Source organism: Plecotus auritus (genome assembly GCF_963455305.1).
Source record: "Plecotus auritus genome assembly, chromosome: 10".
NCBI classification, from domain to species: domain Eukaryota; kingdom Metazoa; phylum Chordata; class Mammalia; order Chiroptera; family Vespertilionidae; genus Plecotus; species Plecotus auritus.
This window is the reverse complement of record NC_137785.1, coordinates 54,209,671-54,234,110: the sequence shown is the minus strand read 5'-3', so window position 1 is coordinate 54,234,110 and position 24,440 is coordinate 54,209,671. Positions and strand designations below refer to the sequence as shown.

Genomic DNA, 24,440 nt, shown 5'->3' with positions numbered 1-24,440 from the left:
TGTGGGCAACTCACCTAATCTACTCTATCCCTCAGTTTCTTGATCTGTAAGATGAAGACAATAATACCAATTCCTTAAGACTTCTGAGGCTTCGATGAGATGATAGCTACGAAACGGTGTGAGGCATAACCTCTCGGGTTGCGCGGAGCTTATTTAGGAAGTGTTTCCATCATTTAACTGGAAACTCCTTGAGGGTGGGCGTGGTGTGCTCAGGACACATTCGGTGCCTGCTTAAGGGTCTCTGGAATGTGTGTGTACTGATTTAATAATCAGCCAGGTTTTTTCCCTTTCAGGAATGCAGGACACTGGTATCTAAGAGAAAGTGCAGTTCGTATGCAAGAAGCACCAGCTGGTGAGCCGAGTAGAAGCCTCCCCGGGAGGTAGAGGAAGGAAAACACGCCAACAAACGGATTTCACTTTCTGCGTCTCAGTTTCCTCGTTTGGAGAATAAAGAGAGTAATGGATATGATTACAAGGCTGCTGCAAAGGTGGCAAGGGCATAGCAAGTGCTGGAGAGCCAGTCGTTACTATTATTACCGTGTGAAGAATTACTGTTGAAGAAGTAAAAGCAAACGCGCTTAGGTGCCTGGTCAAGGACAAAGACCTCGCTCTGGTCAGCGCGGAGATGGGCGGGGGAGCGCTGGGCGGGGCCTCTTGAAGCCACGCCCCCCAGCCCGCGTCCGGTCGCCAGGCAACGCGCTGCCTGGTTGCAGACGGGGCGACGCGTAGCCGCTAGCACCGGGCGCTCTGGGTTGGCCACACCTGGCGTTGGCAAGGGCCACTTCGTTAGCGTGATGACTGACGATGACACCGAGACGACTGCCAGCGAATTTCCGACCGCGGAGGAGAACGATCTGCCTATTATCCAGCTGTTCAGCCTGGTCGAAGAGCTCAGGTACGGGCCCCGCTGGCTTCGGGGGCGGCCCCTACGCACCTCACCTCCGCACTGAACACTGAGAAACCGAGACCCCCACAGAGTGGGGGAAATACTCGCCTTTGCCTTTTACCGCTGCGTGTCCACCGCCACTGAACTAACAAGCCATTGATGGAGCCAGAACAACGTGGAGGTGTGAGGGCCTGGGGCCGGTGGAGCGTCATGGGTGAAGCCAGAGCCTCAGCCTGGTGGTCTGCCTGGTGCCAAAATGTATGCTTAGCCCATCCTCGGCTCGGAGGTGGCAGGTTGGACCAGGCGACCTCTCAGCACCTTTCCAATGCTAAGAATCTATGAGAAAATGAAAGTGGCAGCTGATATTTTTAGTATGAGTCAGGTTATGCCTGGATCCATCCTATAAGGCATGGAGAGGAACAACAGAGAGTGACTGGCCCAGGATTCTGTATTTTTAGCGGTCTGTTTTATACCTACTGTAGAAGGTAAATTGGATAGCAAGATTCCATGATGTAGTAGAGGTAATTGTACAACTTACTGGTCTCACACAGAACATCTGGCTCTGCCTACGCTGGTGTTCTGCCATGCATCTATAACCAGTTTAGGTCTGCACTGAGGTATGACTACTAATAGCTCTTTTTATTTTTTTAAATATATTTTTTGTTGATGTCAGAGAGGAAGGGAGAGGGAGAGACATCAGTGACAAGAGAGAATCATGGATAGGCTGCCTCCTGCACGCCCCTTACTGAGAATGGAGCCTGCAACCCGGGCATGTGCCCTTGACCCGAATCAAACCCGGGACCTTTCAGTCCCCACGGCGGAGGCTCTATCCACCGAGCCAAACCTGCTAAGGCACTAAGAGCTCTTATTTTTTGAGTGCCTATTCCGTGCCAAGTAATTTGCATATATGACCGTATATAATAGTGGTGCAGTAACTCCCAAGGTGGGTGAGGAAGCAAAGACAGAGGTTAAGCCACTTTCCAAAGGCCACACAGCTCGTCAGTGGTAGTGCTGGGATTCGGATGCAGGTGCAGCTCCACGACCTGCAGTGGGAATGTGACATATGCTGAAAAAGAAAGATACTTTGTTGTTGTTTTTTTAAATATATTTTATTGATATTTTACAGAGAGGAAGGGAGAGGGATAGAGAGCTAGAAACATCGATGAGAGAGAAACATCAATCAGCTGCCTCCTGCACACCTCCCACTGGGGATGTGCCCGCAACCAAGGTACATGCCCTTGACCGGAATCGAACCCGGGACCCTTCAGTCCGCAGGCCGACGCTCTATCCACTGAGCCAAACCGGTTTTGGCAAGAAAGATACTTTGATTTATCGGGTTTTCATTGAGCCGTTTCCACTAATCTTAAAATTCTGCCAAACAGGAATTAACTCAATAACATATGAAAATATCAAAGCTGTTCTCTCTCTGATGTAAACATATACATACACGTGTGTTATATGTATGTATGCCATATATATGTATCTGTGAAGTGAAGAAGTAAAGAGTCATACTCCTGGCTTATACAGGATAAACTAGGTTTGTCCTCTCTAGTTGTTTAAAAACCATCTGTTCAAAGCTTCTCCGCCGAAACCGGTTTGGCTCAGTGGATAGAGCGTCGGCCTGCGGACTGAAGGGTCCCGGGTTCAATTCCGGTCCAGGGCATGTACCTTGGTTGCGGGCACATCCCCAGTGGGAGGTGTGCAGGAGGCAGCTGATTGATGTTTCTCTCTCATCGATGTTTCTAGCTCTCTATCCCTCTCCCTTCCTCTCTGTAAAATATCAATATAATATATTAAAAAAAAAAAGAATTACAAAGCTTCTCCATCATTTATGATACATTTCCAGTGGTTACTTCATCTGTTGGTTGCTGGAAATGAAAAAAAAAAAAAAAAACCCTGAAAAATTAAACCAAAGGAAACATCTGAAGATTATGGACGTGACTTCAAGAATGAATTAATTCAGAAGGAATTTCACAAATGGGTTAGAAGATGCTTGAAGACAAAACTTGTAGCTTCATCTCAGCCACAATCTTCACTGTAATATTATTGCTTTGAATCCTGTGGCTCATTAGATGTGTTAAAAACATATCAACTACATAAATAGTACTTACTATGTGCCAGGCATTGTCCTGAAGGCTTTACATTCCTTACTGCAACCCTAAAAGGTAGGTGCTGCTGTTATTCCCATTTTACAGATGAGGAAACTGAGGCATTACGAGGTTAAGTATCTTGTAGAAGGTCATGCATAGCTAGTAAGCGTTAAATACTATTTATTTGGTGGTGACCTACCTACTCACAGAACTTACTCAGGTACACCTCTGTCTTGCAGCTATGGAAACTCTGCTCTCAAAACTGAGACAGAGATGTTTCAGAAATATTTAAATAAACTGGAATCCAAGGATCAGCGAATGCTGCGGCTGTCTGAAATTAAAATGTCAGGAACAGAGTTTGCACAGGTACACAATTGAAGAGCTGTTTTGTTCGATTTGTCCCTTTAGATGCAAGCGGTATTTGTGCCTCTGCCTTTGGCGTACCTTCTTTGGCCAAGTGACATATGACTTTGTCCCTGTTCTTACTTTGTTTCTTTCTCCCTTCTCAAGGTTTCTCTTTCAAGTCAGTGTGAAGGGAATCAGGTTTAATTAATAGTGGATTGAGTCTCCCAGAATATCTTAGTTTGTTTGAAATAGTTCCCTCAAGTTGGGAGACTCAAAATGTTTACAAGGCCCCGCCAGGCACATAAAGAGGTGAAGTGGGCCTGTGAGGGCACTGGAAAGTTCCTTCCTCGTCTACGAGGCCCAGCCAGGTGGCCTGGGGTTGTCAAGAGTAGTTGATTTTTCCAGAGAAGCTGGAAATCTGGATTATTTTGGTGGAATTTCTTGATTTTCAAGTGTGGGTAATTAATTTTTTAAAAATATATTTTTTTATTGATTTCAGAGAGGAAGAGAGTAAGGGAGAGAGAGAAGAAAACAAGATGAGAGAGAATCATTGACCAGCTGCCTCCTGCATACCCCACACTGGGGATCGAGCCTGCAACCCAGGCATGTGCCCTGATCAGGAATCGAACCGTGACCTCCTGGTTCATAGATCGATGCTCAACCACTGAGCCATGCTGGCTGGGCTAATTAATTTGTTTAAATTAAAAATTGTGTGTAAGCCTATCCTTTGAGAGCCAAACAATCCCATCTTGAGGTCCACATATTTCCTGGGCCACCTGCATATGAGCCGTGGCTCAAATGCATAGGAGATCCAACATTTTTGTCTCTTTGTTTTTGCTGACTACTGTCCCCCCGATCCAATTTCTCTTCTGTGTTCAGCTCAGGAAGCTCTGAGCTCCGGGCTTTCCCTGGCACAGACTTGAATGCTAGTCCAGGGCAGGTTCACCATCTCTCCATCCCGGAGACACTTGCCCTGATTTATTTTCAGTTCATTGTCAAGCTTAGGCCTTAGGTTGACTGGTGAAATGGGGGTCACCTCCGGCCTAATAGCCAGAATCCTCTCACTCTGAGTTTGTTCTCTCTGGCTGTCATTCAAGAGCTTTCTAGCCGGTCTGAGAGGTCATGTCGATGCCCGCCTGAAGCTGCTCTATGACCAATGCCTTCTTGACAGCGGCTTTGTTTTCCTTGAGGTATAGTTGCGAAGCAGGCGTAAGTCCAAATCCCGCTCAGGCATGGACCGTGCGACGAGCCTCAGCGTTGACCAAAAGTGCGATCTTGTACGGAAGGAGCTGGAAGACACGAAGGAGGAAATAAGGCACCTGAGGGCCAATGCCGAACGGGACCTGCAGCATCACGAGGTAACCCTTTCTCCCTGCAGGTCCCCCCACCTGGCTCCCTCCCTCCGTCCGTCCGTCCGTCCGTCCGTTCGTCTTACAGGAAGTACCTGTGGGATGATCAAGTGAGTGTTTGCACTTTGAAAGAAATACAAGTAGATTGAGACAAATTGAGGCCCTACCTTTTTTTTTTTTTTTTTTTTTGTCTATTGATATGATGGGTTAGGTTAATTTATTTTATTTTGTAAAAATGTTTTTACTACCCTAACTGGTTTTGCTCAGTGGATAGAGCATCAGCCTGCAGACTGAAGGGTCCCAGGTTCGATTCCGCTCAAGGGCATGTACCTTGGTGTGGGCACATCCCCAGTAGGAGGTGTGCAGGAGGCAGCTGATTGATGTTTCTCTCTCATTGATGTTTCTAACTCTCTATCCCTCTCCCTTCCTCTCTGTAAAAAAATCAATAAAACATATTTTTTTAAAAATGTTTTTAGCCCTAGCCGGTTTTGCTCAGTGGATAGAGCGTCGGCCTGGGGACTGAAGTGTCCCGGGTTTGATTCCGGTCAAGGGCATGTACCTTGGTTGCGGGCACATCCCCAGTAGAAGGTGTGCAGGAGGCAGCTGATTGATGTTTCTCTCTCATCAATGTTTCTATCTCTCTAGCCCTCTCCCTTCCTCTCTGTAAAAAAATAAATAAAACATATTTAAAAAAAATGTCTTTACTAGTATTGATTTTATTTTTGAGAGGTGGGAAGGGAGAGGGATAGAGATAGAAACATCGGTGAGAGAGAACCGTCAACATCGATTGGCTGCCTCCAAACACCCCTCACAGGGGATCGAGCCCTCAACCCAGGCATGTGCTCTGACTGGGAATCGAACCTGCGGATCTCTTGGTTCCTGGGTTGATGCTCAATCACTGAGCTACACCGGCTGGGCTTTTTTTTTTTTAATCCTCACCAAGGATACGTTTCCCATTGATTTTATTTTTTTAAAAAATATATTTTATTGATTTTTTACAGAGAGGAAGGGAGAGGGATAGAGAGTTAGAAACATCGATGAGAGAGAAACATCGATCAGCTGCCTCCTGCACACTCCCCACTGGGGATGTGCCTGCAACCAAGGTACATGCCCTTGACCTGAATCGAACCTGGGACCCTTGAGTCCTCAGGCCGATGCTCTATCCACTGAGCCAAACCGGTCAGGGCTCCCATTGATTTTAGAGAGAGGGAGGGAGGAAGGGAAAGAGAGAGAAACATCAATGTGAGAAAGAAACATGGATCGGTTGCCTCTTGTATGTGCTCTGACCAGAGATCAAACCGAAACCTGGGAATGTGCCCTCCCTGATCGGGAATTGAACCCGCCACCTTTCAGTGTACGTCCGGGAGGACGCTCCAACCAATTGAGCCACACCGGCCAGGGAGAGGGCCTACCTTTGAGGAACTTACCACCTCCTTGAAGAGAAAACAAATTTCAAACTTTTTTAATGGAAAATTTCAAAATTATACAAATGTACAGAGGCTAGCACAATGAAACCCCTGTATACTTAGCACCCACATTCAACAGTCATGAACATATGGCCAGTCTTGTTTCCTCCATATCCCTACCAACTTCCCCCTCGGAATAGGCAAGCGGGCTGTCATGAAGTGAATCCTAGACATCTTGTTCATCTGCAAATATTTCAGTATATGTCTCTAAGATATGGATTCTTTTTATTTTTTAAAAAAATGTATTTTATTGATTTTTTACAGAGAGGAAGGGAGAGGGATAGAGAGTTAGAAACAGCGATGAGAGAGAAACATCGATCAGCTGCCTCCTGCACACTTCCTACTGGGTATGTGCCCGCAACCAAGGTACAAGCCCTTGACCTGAATTGAACCTGGGACCCTTGAGTCCGCAGGCCGACGCTCTATCCACCGAGCCAAACCGGTTAGGGCTGGATTCTTTTTAAAAAACCATATCCGCCCTAACTGGATTGGCTCAGTGGATGGAGCGTCGGCCTGCGGACTGAGGGGTCCCAGGTTTGATTCCAGTCAAGGGCATGTACCTTGGTTGCGGGCACATCTCCAGTTGGGGGTGTGCAGGAGGCAGCTGATCAATAATTCTCTCTCATCAATGTTTCTAACTCTCTATTCCTCTCCCTTCTTCTCTGTAAAAAATCAATAAAATATATTTTAAAAAAGAAAATAAACAACCATAATAATCATAAATACCCTTAAAAATGTATACTAATTTCTTAATAATACCAGGGGGTTGAGGTTTAAGTCAGTGAGTTGGTTGAAAAATCCCTAAGTCTCCCTCCCTATGCAACATGCATGACTGTGGTCCATGTCTTGTTGGAGACCAACAAGGCCAGTTTTCCTCCAGAGAAGATGCGGGACTGTTAACGAGGTTGCCCAAGGGATGAAGTTGTGGGCTTATCCTAGTATTTGAGAGCCGTGTTGTATGAAAAATAGATATTTCTGTTCTAGCTCTAAATTGTTCTGTTTCTAAAGGTGGGCGCACACACAGGGACACGCTCACTGTCCGCAGAGGGACAGATCCGTGGATTCATGTTGCCATTGATGGCACCATCTGTAAGGCATAGACCCACCTCTCCTTCTCTGCCTCCCTCCCCTGTGCTCCCCCCTCCACTTTCCCTCTCTCTCTTTTCAAATGGGCATGGTTGATTCTAGTATGTTAAAGGAGCCCGGGATGTGGTAGCATCATCCTCACAGGCCAGGTCGTGTGATGTAAACATCACAGTGTGGGTGGGCCCAGGTGGTCCGAGAAGACTTGGTTGAGGTGGGGCTGGCCTAGGACTTGGCATGGCCGCGCAGGATGATGGCATCAGGCTAAGGGAGAGGACCAAAGGGGCCCCCGCTCTGTAAGGTGGCTGACACGAGCCAGCGTGGGAAGGTGGGAACGGTTCTTGACGTTGAGGGGGCTGGTGTGATTAGAGAAGAGGGTGTTTAGAGGCTGTAATTGGAAGCCGGGTTGGGTAGGGCTGTGAGGCCCTGGAAGCCAGGCTGAGGAGTGTATCTTGGATGTCTTAGAAAGCAAGACCCCACTGAGGAGGACTGAGCAGGAGATTGACATGTTGGAAGTGGCATTTCAGGTGGGTTGATGGTCTAGCAAGTGAACACGGTGGGGAGGCACGAGGCCGAGGCCGGAGGCTGGCCAGGGAAGGACCACACGTTTGCTTCTTGGCGTCCAGGGAAAAGGTCTGAAGCTACAATAACTTCTCATTTTATTCTTGAAAATAATGTGTGTGTTTCTGTGTTCTCTTATTAAAGACAATTTCTATTTGTTGTAGCAAACTTTAAACACATGGGTAAGCTAAAAGAAGCACATTTGAAAACATATTCATATGCATATATGAACTTCTTTATAAAAAGATACCATATTATCTTATCAACTCTTTTATCGCTGAACATTGTCTTTCCATGTTGATACGTATATTCATTTATAGCATCTTTTTCAAATTACAGAAGTGTGTAATGAGAGTGCTTTTTTTAAAAAAATTTATTGATTGACTTCAGAGAGGAAGAAAGAGGGAGAGAGAGACAGAAGCATCAATGATGAGAGAGAGTCACCCATCGGCTGCCTCCTGCACGCCCCATGCTGGGGATCAAGCCTGCAGTCTGGCCCTGATGGGGTATCGAACCATGATCTCCTGGTTCATAGGTCAACACTCAACCACTGAGCCATGCTGGCTGGGTTAAGACTGCTTCTTTGTCTCCCACTAATCCATCTCTCCTGCTGTGACGGTGGTTAATGTTTTGGTGCATATCTTCCAGATATATTTTTTTTAAATATTTTTATTGATTTTTTACAGAGAGGAAGGGAGAGGGGACAGAGAGCTAGAAACATCAATGAGGGAGAAACATCGATCAGCTGCCTCCTGCACACCCCCCACTGGGGATGTGCCCGCAACCAAGGTACATGCCCTTGACCGGAATCGAACCTGGGACCCTTCAGTCCACAGGCCGACGCTCTATCCACTGAGCCAAACCGGTCAGGGCGAGATATTTTTATATCATATCATATCATATCATATCATATCATATCATATCATATATCATATCATATCCTATTATACTAGAGGCCCGGTGCATGAAATTCGTGCAAGAGTAGGCCTTCCTTCCTCCTGCTGCCGGCACCGGCTTCCCTCTGACACCCGGGACCCAGGCTTCCCTCGCAGCCCTGGCTTCGTCAGGAAGGATGTCTGGTCCAATTAGCATATTACTCTTTTATTATATATTATATTATATTATATTATATTATATTATATTATATTATATTATATATTAATGTTATAATTTTAATGGATAAATAATATTTCAGACATGAAAATACATGTTTATAAAGATCCCTGAGGCTCTGTTGTTGCTTGCCGCCTTTTTATGTTTCCTATTAACTTTTTCGAGGCATGCTTTTACATAATAACATTCATGCAGCCACATCTGCATCTTGAGGGTATAATTCTAAGACGAAGAAGAAACATAGTATATTGGGCACCAAGAGGCCTGAGGAGGGGGGTTTCCTCAGGGGGATACATCCGTGAGAACTTTTGGAAACTGTTCTCTCTCTGTGCCGACTCCCCCAGGCTATCATTGAGGAAGCTGAAATTCGGATGGCTGAAGTTCAGAAAGCAATGCAAGAGTTTGAAAAGGATATTTTGAAAACCATAGCCAAGAAGAAAGGGAGTATTTTGGCCACTCAGAAAGTGCTGAAGTACATTGAGGACGCGAACCGCCGGAGGGTGAGTTGGCAGGAGGTTGGCGCTTAGAAAGGGAGAAGAGAGTCACTGAAAAGGATCCACGGGAGGCAGCCCCACTGCATGTGGTCCCCCATCAGCGTTGCTACATGTGAGGATTTTTTGTTACATCTCCCCAAGTGTGTGTGTTTTAGAATGCAAATTTATCCAGGCTGCATCAATCAGGCAGGGCGATTACCAATAGTTTCTCAGATGGATGACTTATTTTACTTTTATTGTTGCTATTTGTTTCAAGATCTGATATGTTTCCTTCCCTCCCTCCCCCTCCCTCCCCCCCTCTCTCCCTCCCTCCCTCTCTCTCCCTTCCTTCCTTCCTTCCTTTCTTTCTATCCCCACCCGAGGACATTCATTGATTTTAGAGAGAGAGGAAGGGAGGGAGAGAGAAACACTGATGTGAACAAGAAACATTGATTGGTTGCCTCCTGTATGTGCCCCAACCAGGGATCGAACCCCAAACCTGGGTATGTGCCCTGACCTGGAATTGAACCCGAGAAACCTTTTGGTGTACAGAACAATGCTCCAACCAACGGAGCCACACTGGCCAGGACTGATATGTTTTCTTGAGAAACGTATGAGCCTATCTAGTCAACTGACTGTGTGGAGTGAGACGGGTACATGTCTAGCTCGTTGCGTTCCGTTATTATAAGAATGAGTCCAGCTGGTGAGGCTCAGGGGTTGAGCATCGGCCCATGAACCGGGAGGTCACGGTTCGATTCCCAGTCAGGGCACATGCCCGAGTTGTGGGCTCCATTCCCAGTGGGAGGTGTGCAGAGGCAGCCGATCCATGTATCCATGTTTCTCTCTCATCGATGTTTCTATTTCTCTCTCCCTCTCCCTTCCTCTCTCTAAAATCAATACAAAAAATTTTTTTTAAAAAAAGAGTGAGTTAAAATGCTCCTTCATTTTCAAAGATTTTGCAGTGTATCAGCTTTGGATCCTGAAGATGGGTTGGCTTACTAACCCTAATCGGTTATAAATAATAAAAATTATGTAAACCAGGAGAACAAAAGACCAAAGAATCGTAAGATCATTGTGTCTGGAAAGGTTCCTCTACCCAAATTATCCTGAATTTAAAAGCAATAGAAAATCTGCAGAGGACAGACCCAGCTTCCTCGGCCACTTGGTGATGAATGAAATGCTATAGCAACACCACGTGCAGAGATGTCAAAGGACCTTAAAATAAGTGACTGATGGTTAGGGCTCAAGACTTACCAATGTTTCACACCAACAGGGAAGAAGAAGAGACGTGGATTAAAATTGCTTTTATTTTTCAGGATAATATGAAGGATAAATTACGTTTGAAAAATGTTTCTCTCAAAGTCACGAGGAAAAAGATGCTTTTACAACTGAGGCAGGTATGTGGCTTCTTCTGTTTTTTAAGTTACTGTGGGCGGTAGAACAATGTCCACCCAAAGATGTCTGTGTCCTAATTCCTGGAATCTGAATGCGTTACCTCACACGGCAAAAGGATTTGGCAGATGTGATTGAAGTCAAGGATCTTGAGATGGAGAGATAATCTTGGATTGTCTGTGAAGGTTCTACGCAATCTCAAGCGTCCAGTGAGGAAGAGAGAAGATGTGATAACAGAAGCAGAGGTCAGAGTGATGTGCTTTTTGAGTTTTTTTTTAATTGACTTCAGAGAGGAAAGGAGAGGGGGAGAGAGAGAGAGAAACATCAATGATGAGAGAATCATTGATTGGCTGCCTCCTGCACGCCCCACACTGGGGATTAAGCCCACAACCCAGGCATGTGCCCTGACCGAGAATTGAACTGGTGACCTCTTGGTTCATAGGTCACTGCTCAACCACTTAGCCAAGTCAGCCGGGATGATGTATTTAAGAGAGAAAAGAAAAGAAAGAGAGAGAGAAAGAAAGAAAGAAAGAAAGAAAGAAAGAAAGAAAGAAAGAAAGAAAGAAAGAAAGAAAGAAAGAAAGGGAGAGAGAGAGAGAGAGAGAGAGAGGGAGGGAGGGAGGGAGGGAGGGAAGGAGGGAGGGAGAGAGAAAGAAATTATTGATTTTTAGAGAGAGGAAGGGAGAGAGAGGGGGTGGTGAATTTGTTGGTCCACTTATTTATGCATTCATTGGTTGATTTGTGTATGTGCCCTGACCGGGGATCACACCCACAACCACGGCATATCAGGACGATGCTCTAAGACAGAGCTCTGAAGGCAGAGGAAGGTGTCCTGAGCGGAGGAAGGAAGGCAGGCGCCTCTAGAAGCTGGCAACATGGAGGAAACAGTCTCCCCGGCGCCTCCAGAGGAAGGCGGCCCTGCCAGCACCTTGATTTCAGCCCAGAGAACGGTCTTGGGCTCTGACCTCCTGAGCTGTGAGGGAGTAGATTTGTGTTGTTTGATAGTAGTTTGCGGTTATTTGTTACAGCAGCCACAGGGAACTAATACAGCTTCTGTGCTGGTAACTCTGTAGACAGCGCTGGCTTGAATCTAAAGGGCCCTCGCGTCGTTCTTGTTGATGGTTTTGGGGGATGTGGCCCGGGTGGCACGGTTGCCGTATTCCTTGGTGCGTCCTCGGACAGCTGACCTAGAGGCAGTAAGGCGGACGTGCAGAGGGCCTCCTGGGCGTGATGACAGGGCTCCGTCCTCTCCTCGCTCAGTGGGTTCGTTATTAGCTTGAACCTGGGCACCGAGGGCACGCATGTCAGAGGTGGCCCCGGACAGGGACACAGCATTGGGCAGGAGAGTTAACACGTCCAGGGACTCGGGCTTGATTGACTTGGGATCTCGAAAGACTCCACAGGCTGGGACGGCACAAAGTGACCGAGGACAAACGTAAGCTCCTCTACCTCGATCCCCAACATTTCTGCACGGGTGCCAGATGGCTTAGCCGTGGTTCACCCGCTGAAGGCAGCTCAGCTGGCGGCGCTGCTGGGGCCCAGGCCGCACTCCAGGAGCCACGGTGCCCCACCAGGAAAGGATCACGGGAAGAATAGTTCACATGATCTAGCTCGCCCGAGTCTGTTCTGCGTAGCCGGACGGAGCCCCGTGCCTCCGTAGGAACTCCAGGCCTGAGAAGATTGGTAACTGGAGTTCACGTAGGAGAGGGAGCTGAGAGGGAGGGAGCAGAAAGCATGGGGAGGGCTTGGGACCCATGGGCCCCAGTGGGGAGGACGCAGAGGGGCCGGGATGTCTCCCAGAGCTCGGGCACTGCCTGCGGGAGAGGGGGCACCACTCGTCAGAGCCCTGAGGGCATCGCCGGTGTGGGGGCTGGAGGTGCCAGCGAAGGAGTTTCCAGTTCAGCGTAAGGAAGGACCTGGCCTCCCAGAGCTGCCCCCAGGCAGTGCGCCCCTGGTCCCCTGGGCATCACGCGAGCTCAGCATCGTGAAGGGGGCGTTTCGGGGTGAGGTGAGGACGCCGTGGATGGCCTTTAACCTGAAAGCCATGCGGCACCACCATGACTCTGGTTCTGCTCTTGCAAGCTCACAGGCAAGCAGGGCATGGGGTGGCCTGGCTCAGGGGTTGAGCGTCGACCTATGAGCCAGGAGGTCACGGTTCAATTCCCGGTCAGGGCACATGCCTGGGTTTCAGGCTCCATCCCCAGTAGGGGGCGTGCAGGAGGCAGCTGATCAATGATTCTCTCTCATCATTGGTGTTTCTATCTCTCCCTCTCCTTTTCTCCCTGAGATAAAGAAAAAAAATTATTAAAAAAAAAAAAAGGCAGGATGTTTAAAAACAATGGCAGGGTGTGTAACTGCACAGAGGCACCCGCAGCCGGACCGCGGAGCGGAGCGCCACCTGGAGAGCTCAGCGGGGGGGGAGGCGCCCCCTCTGCTGTCAGGCTGGGAGCTCGGCCTGGAGGGCGGGTCACACGGGGCGAGCTGTCGTGGGAAGGAGGTGGTCCAGCGTGAGTGGAGCGTGGGGTGGGGAGCAGTCCTGAGTTTGGCCGCTGCCGACCACAGATGCAAGATGGCCCGGACCTGGTGGGGCAGGGGCAGGGGCAGGGGCAGGGAGGGAACCCAATCTACTGCTTGGCCCAGCTTTTCCAAGTTAAGAACCACTTTCAATGGCCTTCTTCCTACTCTTCCTGCCCAGCTGTTTGGGCGCGTCCCCCCCCCTGCCCCCCGCCCCCCGCCCCGTGGGAAGCCTTGCCTGCCCCTGCCTGGCCCCGGGGCCTCCACGTGCCCGATGCTCCTGCCCGTCCCACCACACCGCACCTGTCTGTGAACCCTCACCCAGGATGCGCTCCGTGAGGCCAGGGAGGAGCCTATACACTCACATCTCTGTCCCCAGGGCCTAGTGCCACGCCTGGCCCCACGCAGATCCGCAGGCTGTGTTTGCTGAATGACTGAATGATGCCTGACTTCCAGAATCTCACCCGGAGTCGCAGGGTGTGGGCCATACACTCGGAAGTCACTCCCTCATGTCACTTCTTCCTCTTCTCTGACCGGTAGAAGGAAGAGGTGGGCGAGGCCCTCCATGACGTCGATTTTCAGCAGCTGAAGATAGAGAACGCTCAGTTCTTAGAGATGATCGAAGCAAGGAATCAGGAACTGATCCGGCTGAAGCTGGCGTCCGGGACCACCCTGCAGGTCCTCAACTCTTACAAAGTAAGGTCCACCCCGATGCCCAGGTCCCTGCCACAGGCCGTTCCCAGGCACCACTGCCGCTTCCCACGGGGAGGAGTGGCCTTCAGTCCCCCTCTGCTCCCCGACTTCTCCTGTGAAAGCCACGTCTCCAGCAGCACCCCAATGTTCTCACAGCCCTGGCTGTGCATTAGGACCACCCGAGGAGCTTCCACTTTAAAAAAAAAAATGTTTTTATTGATTTCAGAGAGAGGAAGGGAGAGGGAAAGAGGGATGGAAACGTCAATGATGAGAGAGAATCAATGATCGGCTGCCTCCTGCACTTCCCACCCTGGGGATAAAGCCCCCAACCTGGGCATGTGCCCTGACCGAGAATTGAACCATGACCTCCTGGTTCATAGGTCAGTGCTCAACCACTGAGCCACACCAGCCAGGCACTTCTACTTTTTTATTGATTTTTTTTTACAGAGAGGAAGGAAGAGGGATAGAGAGTTAGAAACATCGATGAGAGAGAAACATCGATCAGCTGCCTCTTGCACACCCCCTACTGGGGATGTGCCCGCAACCAAGTTACGTGCCCTTGACCGGAATCGAACCTGAGACCTTTCAGTCTGCAGGCCGACGCTCTATCCACTGAGCCAAACCGGTTTTGGCCACTTCTACTTTTTTAAAAGATATAAGGACACCCTAGTCTCACCCTGACCAATTGAATTAGGGGGTGAGGGCCATGCATCTTTATTTTTTTTAACTCCCCGGATGATTTTATGCACAGAGAGTTTTGAGAGCTAACCACACTTAGGGCCCTATTTTGCTTAGGCATATAAAAAGCATTCCCTGCTTAAAACGCCGCAAAGGAAAACCATCTTAGCTATAAATCAGAACACAACTAAATAAGTCCTCACCCACACCGAACCCTTTTTGGAGAAAGAGAGGCGCTATTAATAACTAAGCAGGGCCACAGGCATGAGCAGGGCCTGTCCCCAGCAGGCTGGGCTGGGGTCACCCCGTTAGCAGCCGGCCAATGCGGTGGTCAGCCAACCGTGGGCCCGTGGGCCCGGCCCACTAGCCGGTGAGCCAGGAATGGTTTTTACGGGACATTTGCAATCTGTTTGGTAGAGAACACTGCCTTTGAAACCCAATGAAGCAAAACCAGTTTCTCCCCCAGAAATTCCATTCTTCTCCTTAGTGGACCTGTAGTCCAAACTATTGTACTTAATTCCGACATTTGAAATCTTACCAATAAAACATTTGTGGAAAATTGTTTTTTTTTTCTCTTGTTCATATAAGTAACTATATAACATCCTCAATTTTGCCTCTGGGCCTGCAAAACTTAAAATACTTCCTGTCTGTCTGCGACCCAGGCAGCAGCCATGGCTACGGGTGTCGGTGGCTCACATAAGGTCATCATGTGGCCCACACAGTGTCACTTTAAAATGTGAATTGGGCCCGGCCAGCGTAGCTCAGTGGTTGAGTGTCGACCTATGAACCAGGAGGTCACAGTTAGATTCCTGATCAGGGCACATGCCCGGGTTGTGGGCTCGATCCCCAGTGGGGGGGCGGGCAGGAGGCAGCCGATCAATGATGCTCTCTCATTATTGATGTTTCTATCTCTCTCTCCCTTCCTTTCTGAAATCAATAAAAATATACACTGAGTGGCCAGATGATGATGATCTCTGAACGCATAATAATCTAGCCACTCAGTGTTTATCCTATATAATAAAAGGCTAATATGCAAATTGTCCCCTTGACCAGGAGTTCAACCAGCAGGCAGGCCGGCCAACCGCCCATATCCCCTCCCCCTGGCCAGGCTGGCCGGACCCCACCCATGCACGAATTCATGCACCAGGCCCCTCTCTCTCTCTCTCTCTCTCTATATATATATATATGTGTGTGTGTGTGTGTGTGTATATATATATATATGTATATATATATATATACTGAGTGGCCAGATTATTATGCATTCAGAGATCATAATAATCTGGCCACTCAGTGTATATTTTTTAAAACGTGAATTGGAATGTGTTCAGACTAGGCTGATGCTCGTCCAGGATTTTCCGTTCACGGATAAAAAACCAGAGGCCCAGAGAGGCAGAGTAATTGCCAGGTTCAGACAGCACGTTTGTGGCCCGCTGGGACTCCTGGCCCAGCGCCTGTCCCACCTAAACACGTGTCTCCCCCCGGCACGAGGTGTGTAGGCAGTATGGTGCTGGCATTCTGAAACTCGTCACCCACAACAGTGTCGTAACCATCCAGCAGGTCGTCACTTGGAGCTTATCTCGTCCATAGTTAGCTTATCTGATCCCTGCTATTTGGAGACGGAGCCATCCTCCGGACTCCCAGGCCCTCGCTGGTGGGGGCGCCGGCCTGCTCGAGGTTACATCACGTCATCACGTCAGGCCTCGATCTTATCCTGCCCACCCAGCTGCATAGCACAGGGCCTGTCTGATCTTGTGGGGAAAGGCCAGGGCTCTGGAGTGGAACTTCTGGTTTATAAGGTGAACCTGGCCGCTGGCAGGCCGGCGCTCCTGGGGACATGTCTAAACACACGTGAGGGTGGTTTGTGTCTCGGAACCCAGGCAGCAGGGACATGGGCTGCGGTGGGCAGAACAGGAGCCGTTTCAGTCCGAACCCCAGGGGCCACTGCGCTGGTGACAGATAATAGTCAGCAGATGACGAACCACTCCCAGGAGCCCTGCTGTGGACACAGCGAGGGGCGGAGAGAGAAGCAGGCCCACTCCCTCCGCGGCACAGAGCTCACCTCCTGGGGGAAGGCAGGCAGGCAGCTGTGCGTGGTGAGGTCAGGCCTCCCCTGGGGACCCCGGCGCCATGCTTCACGTCCTGGAGGTGGGTCTGTGTGCCTCGGGGCTCCGGCTGGTTGGTGCTGTCCCCCCAGCACCAAGGGCAGTGCCTGGCCAGCAGGTGCTCGGCTACCATGGTCCCAGGAACTGTTGGTGCTTCAGGTGTGTTTAGGGAATGGGAGGGGGGCGGGAGCGACCACGTCATGTGAGTATCACACACCACATGGGCGATCTTGTCAAAAACACGCAGGTTAACTTTCCTCTATTTCCACATGGACTGAGCACCATGCCAGGCAGAGGGCTAAGTGGGTGCTGAGGGCACAGCCGGGAAGGAGGCAGACACGGTCACTGCGAGTTTTGAGTGAGCCTCCCTCTAGGGGGCACTGCTTTCTCCCACTCTGTGCCCACAAGCCCCTAGTGGGGGAGTCTGGTATATTACCATTGTTTGAGGACAGCTGTGATGTGCCACTCTTTCTTTTTTTAGTCGATATTAATTTTTTAAATATATTTTTATTGACTCCAGAGAGGAAGGGAGAGGAATAGAGAGATAGAAACATCAATGATGAGAGAGAATCATGGATGGGCTGCCTCCTGCATGCTCCTCACTGAGGATCGAGTTCACAACCTGGACATGTGCTCTGACCTGGAATCAAACCGCGACCTCCTGGTTCCTAGGTCGATGCTCAACCACTGAGCCACACTGGCCAGGCATAGTAGATATTAACTGGGTTTTAAGAATTAAATTTATTGGAGTAACATTGGTTAATAGCATTGTATCAATTTCAGATGTACATTCTAATTCAACATCTGTATACTCTATTGTTTCCTCTCATTACCATACACTTGACCCTCTTGACCCACTTCACCCTCCCAGGTCACTCTTCACCGACTGTAATCTAGTGGTGCCCTGTGGTAGGGAGAACTCAAACTATTGTACTTAATAGTTTGCCCTGGCCTTTCCCCACGAGATCAGACAGGCCCTGTGCTCTGCAGCTGGGTGGGCAGGATAAGATCAAGGCCCGACGTGATGACGTGATGTAACCTAAGACCCCCCGCCCCCTGGTGTATCCCCCTGCCCAATCCCCGGGACTGAGGACAGCATGGGTTCTGTTAACAGGTGCTATTCTGCCCTATCATTAGAGGACTAGTGACCCGGTGCACGGATTTGTGCACAGTGAAAGGAAATTAATTAAAAGATGGCTGGCAGGGCAGGACTGGGCTAGATGGGCCAGACACACCCTGGAGCCAACCTCCCGCAGTCCCACCCCGGCCAGCCGCACCTGGGGCAGCACCGCAGCTCGAAGGGCGTCTACAGAGTGAGCGGGGTCCCTCCAGCAGGTGGGGTCCCTCTGCCTGGACTGCAGGGCTCGGGCTGAAATCGGCTCTTCGACATCCCTCTACAAAGTTGCTGTCGTACAGGGTGTGGAATGCAAACGCTAGTGTGCAGGAAACCAGATTCGGGGCTGACAGTGCCCCAGCAACAACATAACCCACGGCCGAAGGTGGAATCGGGGCCCCGCGAGGAATCGGGCTCCCTCCTCTCTGGTTCCGGGTGCGTCACCCGAGAACCTCCGCTGCCAAGTCACTGCAGCTCGGCAGCTCCTGCGTTGAGCATCTGCCCCCTGGTGGTCAGTGCATGTTCTAGCGACCAGTCAGATGGGCAGAGGGACACTTGTAAGTGGTAGGGTGGGAGTTGGGTCTCAGCATCTCGCCCCCTGCAGGTGAGGATAACACTCCCAGGGCTCTCTCCTCCCCGCCACCTAGACACCAAGATGCTGAAAACCTGGGCGTGTGAGAAGGGCAGGCCATGGTCACGTGGCCCTGCTTCCCTCCCGCCTCACAAAGAGCTGCCTGTCCTTGGTGGAGCTCCCCATGGTCAGCCTTGCTCAAGACGGGCTGCGCTGTTCTCTTTCAGACCAGGCTACAACGAGCAATAGAAATGTCCATCAATCTGGAAAAGGAGATCCTGCTGAGACACGAGTTGCTTGAAAAAATTGAGAGAGAAGCCCTGCAAGTAGAGGAGGTAAGAGAGGGTTAAGTGTGCCATTTCTGGGGTTTGCAAGGGCTTGAGTCATTGTCCCCCAAGATCCAAGCCACCTAGATTTTTTATTTTTAATCCTCACCGGAGGACATTTTTTCCATTGACTTCCAGAGAGAGTAGAAGGAAGGGAGGAGGGAGAGAGAGATAGAAACACTGATGAGAGAGACACACACATCAATTGGTTGCTTCCCACACGCGGAACCTGCAGCAGAGGTACACGCCCTTGACCGGGAATCGAACCTGCGACCCTTCGGTCCTCAGGCCGACGCTCCAACCACTGAGCCAAACCAGCCAGGACAAGCCACCTTGAGTTTTGTCTAGAAAAGGTGACACCATAAAAAAATAAAAATATCTCTGGGCTGTCAAAGGAGAAAGTGGTACCTGGAGGCTTGCAGTGTAGCAGTGCGGCCTTCCGCTGCTGGGTTAGGGTCTAGAACTCTAGAGTCAGCTCACAAGGTAGAAATCGTGTAGAGTCCAAATAATCCTCAAGAATTCCTTCAATGCCCCATAAAGTAAAATATTGAAAGTGTTGCATGTACAACCTTGCAAAAAATATAACATGCTTGTAATGATGTAACTGATATGAAAAAACGTACACACACCAAGAGGCAGTACCCTATGGAAAGGAGAGGGAGCCCCTTAGGCACCTCTTACTCGGTACAGCGGATGCTTGGACGGCAGACCTGACCTCCGTCCTGAGCTCACTCCGGGCGCTGTGGTCACTGTGTGAAAAGATGTGGCATCATCCACATGGTGAGTTAGCACGCTCAGTGTTTTGCTGAGCACATCGAGTTGAATTTCTACAAGTTCAACGCACCCAGGATGGGACTCGAGGAGGACTTTTTTTTTTTTTTCCAAATTTTTATTAAGGTATTATATGTGTACATATCTTACCATTGCCCCCCCACCCCACTCCCATACATGCCCTCACCCCCCAATGTTTTGCATCCGTTGGTTACTCTTATATGCATGCATACAAGTCCTTCAGTTGATCTCTTATTTCCCCCACCTCTCCCTAACCTTACCGCTGTAATTAGATAGTCTGTTTGATGCTTTACTGCCTCTGTAACTATCTTTTGGTTCATCAGTTTATAATGTTTTTCATTATCCCCAAATGAGTGAGATCATGTGGTATTTTTCTTTCATTGACTGGCTTATTTCACTTAGCATAATGTTCTCTAATTCCATCCAGGTGCCTACAAATGGTAGTAATTCCTTCTTTTTTATGGCAGCATAGTATTCCATTGTGTAGATGTACCATCGAGGAGGACTTTTTTAGGAAAGTGGGGGATAAAGAACACTGGGCTTGGCCCCACCCGTGTTGCTCAGTGGTTAGAGTGTTGGCCTGCACACTGGAGGGTCACGGTTCGATTCTAGTCGAGGGCACGTACCTGGGTTGCAAGTCGGGAGGCAACCAATCGATGTGTCTCTCTCACTTCAATGTTTCTCTCTTTCCACCCCACCTCCTCTCTCTATCTCATCCTCCTCCCACTCTTCCACTTTCTCTAACAATCAATGAAAAAATATCCTCACTCCTTGGGTGAGGTTTAAAAAAAAAAAAGAACACTGGACTTGGCCCGACGGGTGTGGCTCAGTTGGCTGAGTGCCATCCCATGTACCAGGAGGCTGCTGGTGCCATTCCCGGTCAGGGCACATGCTTGAGTTGCGGGCTCAATCCCCAGTAGGGGGTGTGCAGGAGGCAGCCAACTGATGTTTCTCTTTTTTTTTCTTTATAATAGTTAACATTTATAGAGTATTTACTGTGTATGAAGACTCCTTTAAAAATATATATATTTTTATTGATTTCAGAGAGAAGGGAGAGGGAGAGAGAGAGAAACATCAACAATGAGAGAATCATTGATCAGCTGCCTCCTGCACGCCCCACACTGGGGATTGAGCCCACAACCCGGGCGTGTACCCCTGACTGGAATTGAACCCGGGACCCTTCTGTCTGCAGGCCGACGCTCTATCCACTGAGCCAAACCAACTAGGGCGATGTTTCTCTCTCTTAATAAAGGAAAGAAGGAAGGAAGGAAGGAAGGAGGGAGGGAAGGAAGGAAGGAAGGAAGCAAGGAAGGAAGGAAGGAGGGAAAGGGAAGGGATGGAAGGGAGGGAGGAAGGAAAGGAGACTTTTAGAAAAAAAACAAGATGGCAGCATAGGTAAACACCTAAACTGCTGCCTCGCACAACAATTTCAAAACTACAACTAAAAGACAGAACGGACACCATCCAGAACCACAGGAAAGCTGGCTGAGTGAAAATTCTACAACTAGAAGGAAAGAGAAAAGCTCACAGAGAATTGGAGGTACGGCAAAGGGTCTTTGTGCGCGCAGAGAGGAAGGGCGGCTGAGAGCCTGGCTGACTTTCTCTGGCGGAAGGGGGAAGGAAGTCCCCGACCGCACTGAACCCCAATTCTGACTGCACTGAACCCCAGTTCCGGGCGAGCCCCTGGGAACCCACGCTCTTACAGGGGGAGTCTGGACTCTCGGGCGGAGACTCGGGAGCCGGGAAGGCAGAGGTCTGAAGGCACGCACGTGCGCGTAAGGGCAAGGCTGACGGGAAGCCAAGACTGAGACTCCACCCCATCCAAGCTGAGCACAGAGGCTATTGCAATTTGGCAAGTCTAATCCTATAAGGCTGTCTCCAGCACCGGACTTCTCCCAGCATAGACACAGCTGATCCTTACAGCCAACTGGCCTGGAGGTCAATTCTTCCCAGTGATACCAACAACAATCAAGACTTAATTACAACAAGGCTGTACACACAGTCCACAAAGGGGTGCACCAAGAGTGTCCACCTCAGGTTAACTGGGGAGGCAGACCCACTGGGCCATATTGGAAACCTAGCACACAAATCTACCCTACCAACTCAGGGAAGCAATAAAAATGCGGCGTCAAAGAATCAGATCACAAACGAAAGAAATGGAGGAAAACAAACGACTGGATATAGAATTCAAAACCACGGTTATAAGGCTTTTTAAGAATATCCTAGAAAAGGCCGATAAATATAACGAGACCCTCGAAGATATGAAAAAGGACCAACTAGAAATTAAACATACACTGACTGAAATAAAAAATATTATACAGAGACCCAAAAACAGACAAGAGGAACACAAAAATCAAGTCAAAGAATTGAATTACAAAGAAGCAAAAAACACTCAACCGAAAAAGCAAAAAGCAAAAAAAAAAAAATCCAAAAAGTTGAAGATAATGTAAGAAGACTCTGGGACAACTTCAAGCGTACCAACATCAGAATTATGGGGGTGCCAGAAGAAGAGAGAGAGCAAGATACTGAAAACCTATTTGAAGAAATAATGACCGAAAACTTCCCCCACCTGGTGAAAGAAATAGACTTACAAGTCCAGGAAGCCCACAGAACCCCAAACAAAAGGAATCCAAAGAGGACCACACCAAGACACATCATAATTAAAATGCCAAGAGCAAAAGACAAAGAGAGAATATTAAAAGCAGCAAGAGAAAAACAGTTAGTTACCTACAAGGGAGCACCCATACGACTGTCAGCTGACTTTTCAACAGAAACTATGCAGGCCAGACGGGAGTGGCAAGAAATTTTCAATGTGATGAATAGCAAGAACCTACAACCAAGATTACTCTACCCAGCAAAGCTATCATTCAGAATTGAAGGGCAGATAGAGTTTCACAGACAAGAAAAAGCTAAAGGAGTTCATCACCACCAAACCAGTATTATATGAAATGCTGAAAGGTATTCTTAAAGAAGAGGAAGAAGAAAAAAGTAAAGATAAAAATTATGAACAACAAATACATATCTATCAACAAGTGAACCTAAAAATCAAGTGAATTAAAAACCTGAGGGACAGAATAATCTGGTGAATATAATAGAATCAGGGGCATAGAAAGGGAGTGGACTGATAATTCTCAGGGGGAAAGGGGTATGGGGGGCTCATGAAGAGACTGGACAAAAATCATACACCTATGGATGAGGACAGTGGGGGGGAGGTAAGGGCAGAAGGTGGGGTGGGAAATGGGTGGAGGGGAGCTATGGGGGGAAAAAGGAGAAATAATTGTAATAATATGAATAAAGATTTATTTAAAAAAAATAAAAAAAATAAAAAAAGAATTGCTCAAAAAAAAAAAAAAAAGAAAGAAAGGAGACTTTTAAGCTATACTTGGTGTTTCTGAATTGGATGAAAACATCACAATCTATAAAAAATGAGATTTTTGTGATTCCCCCCACTCCTTTGAAAATTTAAACATTGTTTTCAGAGCTACACTGAAACTGGGGAGAGATGGGAGGGCCAGCAAGTCCCAGTGGGCCAGATGCAGCAGGGATCCGGGTGACTTGGTCCTTCCCAACCCAGGACCGGGCCAAAGCCGAGGCTGTGAACAAGAAGCTGCGGAAGCAGATGGCCGAGTTCCGAGCGCCGCCCGTGATGATGTACGTCAGGGAGAAGATCTTCAACGGGGAGCTGGAGAAGACCATCCGCATCTGGGAGAGGAAAGTGGAGATCGCGGAGGTAGGCCCCGAGAGGCCCCGGGTGGGCAGACTTTCACGCCCTTCCCATTTTCGTCTGCGATTCTGTTTTTGAGCTAAAGATACAGATGCTTGGACACGTAACATCTGAGAGGAATCTCCACGGTTTTTTGAGCCTTATATTGAAACAAAGGATGACTTTATTTTTTTAAAATAGAATTTTTATTTTATTTTATTGATTTCAGAGAGGAAGAGAGAGGGAGAGAGATAGAAACATCAACGATGAGAGAGATTCCTTGATCGGCTGCCTCCTACACACCCCCTACTGGGGATCGAGCCCGAAATCCAGGCATGGGAATCAAGCCATGACCTTCTGGTTCATAGATGATACTCAGTATGCAACCTGGCCGGGGTCAGTCTGTGCTCCCTCAGGGGGCGTGCAGGAGGCAGCCACTCCCTGATTCTCTCATCATCGATGTTTCTCTCTCTCTCCCTCTCCCTCCCTCTCTGAAATCAATAAAAACTTGATGGAAAAAAGGTTTTCTGAAAGACATACTTAGAGGACGGCAGCGCTGTCACACCTGGACCCTGGCTCTGCTTCCCACCGCAGGAAGTAAACTAGGATCCAACCTCGGGCCCATCAGACCTGAAGCTGAGAAGTAGCAGAGAATCCCAGCAGGAACCTGCAACTTCTCGCTTTACCGACCAGAAACAAGCTCTTTAGAGCAGCGGTCGCCAACGGGTGGTCCGCGGACCCCTGGTGTTTCGTGAGGTCCGGAAGGTTGGCGACCGCTGCTCTAGACGACTCTCCCAGGTGCCCCTGGGGGGAGCCACACCCTGCCCCGCGGGTACCCGGGCCACCATCCAGGGTTGTGCTCTGACTAGTCACAGTCCGCATCTCCCAAGTGACTCTCCCCTCTTCCCCTTTCCTTCCGCAGATGTCCTTAAAAGGCTACCGCAAGGACTGGAATAAGATGAAGGCCACCAATGAGAAGCTGCAGCTAATCAGCCCCCCTGGGAAGTAGCCAGAGGGAGGCCATGGGCTGTGGACCAAAAAGCAATCCATTAAAAGAACCAGCTCCCTTGTAGTCACAGGGGCCTCTCTCTGTTCCCCAGGCCGGCTGGTGTCCCCGACTCTCCAGCCAGGCCAACTGCCACCTCCCCGGCCCGTCGGCGGCCTGTGGCGGGTGTGGTCCCAGCCTGGC

The 24,440-nt window shown here is 49.0% G+C and overlaps 1 protein-coding gene across 1 annotated transcript; it reads left to right on the top strand.

Annotated features, from left to right (window-relative positions):
- Window positions 1–711: 711 nt before the first annotated feature.
- Window positions 712–24,371, top strand: CFAP263 (cilia and flagella associated protein 263). Its single transcript, XM_080644617.1, has 9 exons — window positions 712–895; window positions 3,216–3,342; window positions 4,518–4,679; window positions 9,238–9,393; window positions 10,683–10,763; window positions 13,813–13,968; window positions 18,658–18,765; window positions 23,123–23,278; window positions 24,174–24,371. Exons 1-9 carry the CDS (start codon window positions 795–797, stop codon window positions 24,258–24,260), a joined length of 1,134 nt encoding a protein of 377 aa, XP_080500743.1. The 5' UTR covers window positions 712–794; the 3' UTR covers window positions 24,261–24,371.
- Window positions 24,372–24,440: the final 69 nt, after the last annotated feature.